Below are 2,684 nucleotides of genomic sequence, written 5' to 3' on the forward strand. Positions count from 1 at the left end.
CAATTGCTCCTGTGCACAAGAGCGGTGGTGGACTGCCGCCCAGTTCGTGCATCAGCTTAAACAACAGTGGTCTATATATGTGAAGTTAATTAGGGAAGGCAAGAAAATTATCGAAGAAGAAAAATAATTTTTTTGAAATCACTAAAGAAATCTTCCACTTTGATATGTTTTACCAAAGGGCACCTCCATTCACCAATAACTTATATACAATTATCTAACTATCCTTTAATATTATTCTTATGATTATTATTTCTCTTCTTAATCTCCTATTTAAATTCTGAATCATGATCACATACTTAACTTGTTCAAAAAATATTCATATTTTAATAATTAAATATCAATAAGATAATTTTTTTTTTAAAAATGATTTTTTGGCATTTGATTTGATTTGTAGTTGTGCATCATCGTCCACAATCCAAGCAAACACAATCAATCCACACCACAGAGGCAGCAATAGCAGGAGCGATTAGCGCGTGAGCTCACGCTCCTCCTCATCGTCCATGGTGATGGATTCCACGTGCTCGCTCGCTCCCTTTGACGCGTCCAATTCTTATTCCGCCCCTTCGCCGACTTCTTCCTATATAAATTCCAATCCAATTCCATCGAATCTAATTGGCCATTCGCAACGGTTTGCAGTCCGCAGGCACCGATCGATCCAATCAATCCCACTGAAGCGTACAGACGGCGGCGGCGGCGGCGGCAGCGACGACGATGACGTACATGGGCCAATCCGCCTCCGCCCTCTCCTCCTCCCGCCCAGTCACCTTCTCCGACGCCAGAGACTTCACCTCCGACCTGCCGGACGAGTGCCTCGCCCTCGTTTTCCAGTCCCTCAGGCCCGCCGACCGCCGGAGCTGCTCCCTCGTATCCCGCCGTTGGCTCGCCGTCGAGGGATGCTCTCGGAATCGACTCTCCCTTGATGCCCGCGCTTCGCTGCTCGAGGCGGCGCCGTCTCTCTTCGCCCGCTTCGACGCCGTCTCGAAGCTCGCCCTCCGGTGCGGCCGCCGTTCCAACAGCATCGGCGATGAGGCCCTCGCGCTCGTCGCGGCCCGCTGTCCCAACCTGGTGAGTCTTAAGCTCCGTTCTTGTCGCGCCCTCACGGATGTCGGCATGGCGGCCGTCGCCCGTTCCTGCCCGGGCCTCCGCAAGCTCTCCGTCGGCTCCTGCTGCTTCGGCGCCAAGGGTATCGACGTTGTTCTTCGAGGTTGCCCCCTCCTCGAGGATCTCTCCATTAAGCGCCTCCGCGGCCTGCACGACCTCGCCGCCACCACGGGTCTCGTCGACGCGGCGCCCGCCCTTCGCTCCGTCTGTCTCAAGGATCTCTACAATGGCCAGTGCTTCGCGCCGCTCATTGCAGGCTCTCCCAATCTCAGGACACTCAAGCTCATCCGCTGCTCCGGCGACTGGGACCCGCTCCTGGAAGCCATGGCCGGCAAGGTCTCCGGCATCGTGGAGCTTCACCTCGAGCGGTTGCAGGTGAGCGACAGCGGACTCACCGCTCTGTCCGCGCGCGTTGAGCTCGAATTCCTCCACCTGGTGAAGACGCCGGAGTGCACCGACGCAGGCCTCGCCGCCGTGGCCGAGCACTGCCCCAGCCTCCGCAAGCTCCACATCGACGGCTGGAAGGCGGACCGGATCGGCGACGAGGGCCTCTCCGCCGTGGCCAGACGGTGCACCGGTCTCCAAGAGCTCGTCCTCGTGGGGGTCCACCCCTCAATCCGGAGTCTGGAGCTCGTGGCGACTCACTGCAACTCCCTGGAGCGACTCGCTCTCTGCGGCGGCGACACCATCGGCGACGCCGAGATCGCCTGTATCGCCGCCAAATGCGCGTCGCTGACGAAGCTCTGCATCAAAGGGTGCCCTGTTTCAGACAAGGGCATAGACGCCTTCGCCAGCGGATGCCCCAAGCTGGTCAAGGTGAAGGTGAAAAGGTGCGCCAGAGTGACGCCGGAATGCGCGAATCGGCTAGCTGCGAGCAGGAACGGCCATCTGTCCGTAAGCTTGGTGCCCGCCGACGAGGGACTAATGGAGGAGCAAGGGAGCGTCGCGGTCATCGAAGAAGGTGCAAGCGAAGACAGCAACAATGGCGGCGGCGGCGAGCCAGCCGTTGACTCCGCCGCCGGCGACGCAGCCCCTAGCGGAGAAATTCCGACGAGCTGTAGAAGTAAAAGCAGGTGCACGGCGACGAAGATGCGACTGGGGTTGTCAGCGGCGGGGAGGAACATGGTGGCTTTCGCCATCAGGAGATGGTCGCACGGCGGCAACAATTCTGGACTGGGACCAAGTCAAGCATGACATGGTCACCTCCTCCTCCTTCTCCATTAATATCTATTTTTCTGTTTGGAATTTCAATTGGAAAATTGCTGTAAACTCTGACCAGATCAAAATTTCAACAACAAAAATGTGGAAAAGCTTTACTTCTCATGCTCAATCCTGACTTCTCTGCCGCTTCATACTGTTAATCGTGAAGTAGTCATTCAGAGAAATTGCTAAGAAAGGAGAAATTTTTAAAAATAAAATTTGATTTTTTTCCCTTTCTTAAATTGAGTAGTTGTAGAAGATTTCAAGTATCTTGTGTAAGACATTTTTGTTTAAGTTTTTTTTTATTAATTTAGCTATTCAACTCTTCAAATCGATTCAACTCTTCAAAGTAAATCCGGATCCACAGCTAACTTCTCAGGATT

General features: G+C 54.1%; 1 protein-coding gene across 1 annotated transcript; it reads left to right on the forward strand.

The window, feature by feature from the left end:
• Positions 1–598: 598 nt before the first annotated feature.
• LOC122017761 (F-box protein SKIP2-like) lies at positions 599–2,431 on the forward strand. Its single transcript, XM_042575450.1, has one exon. It carries the CDS (start codon positions 712–714, stop codon positions 2,293–2,295), a length of 1,584 nt encoding a protein of 527 aa, XP_042431384.1. The 5' UTR covers positions 599–711; the 3' UTR covers positions 2,296–2,431.
• Positions 2,432–2,684: the final 253 nt, after the last annotated feature.

The sequence above is a fragment of the Zingiber officinale genome, chromosome 8B (assembly GCF_018446385.1).
Source record: "Zingiber officinale cultivar Zhangliang chromosome 8B, Zo_v1.1, whole genome shotgun sequence".
In the NCBI taxonomy this organism is placed as follows: domain Eukaryota; kingdom Viridiplantae; phylum Streptophyta; class Magnoliopsida; order Zingiberales; family Zingiberaceae; genus Zingiber; species Zingiber officinale.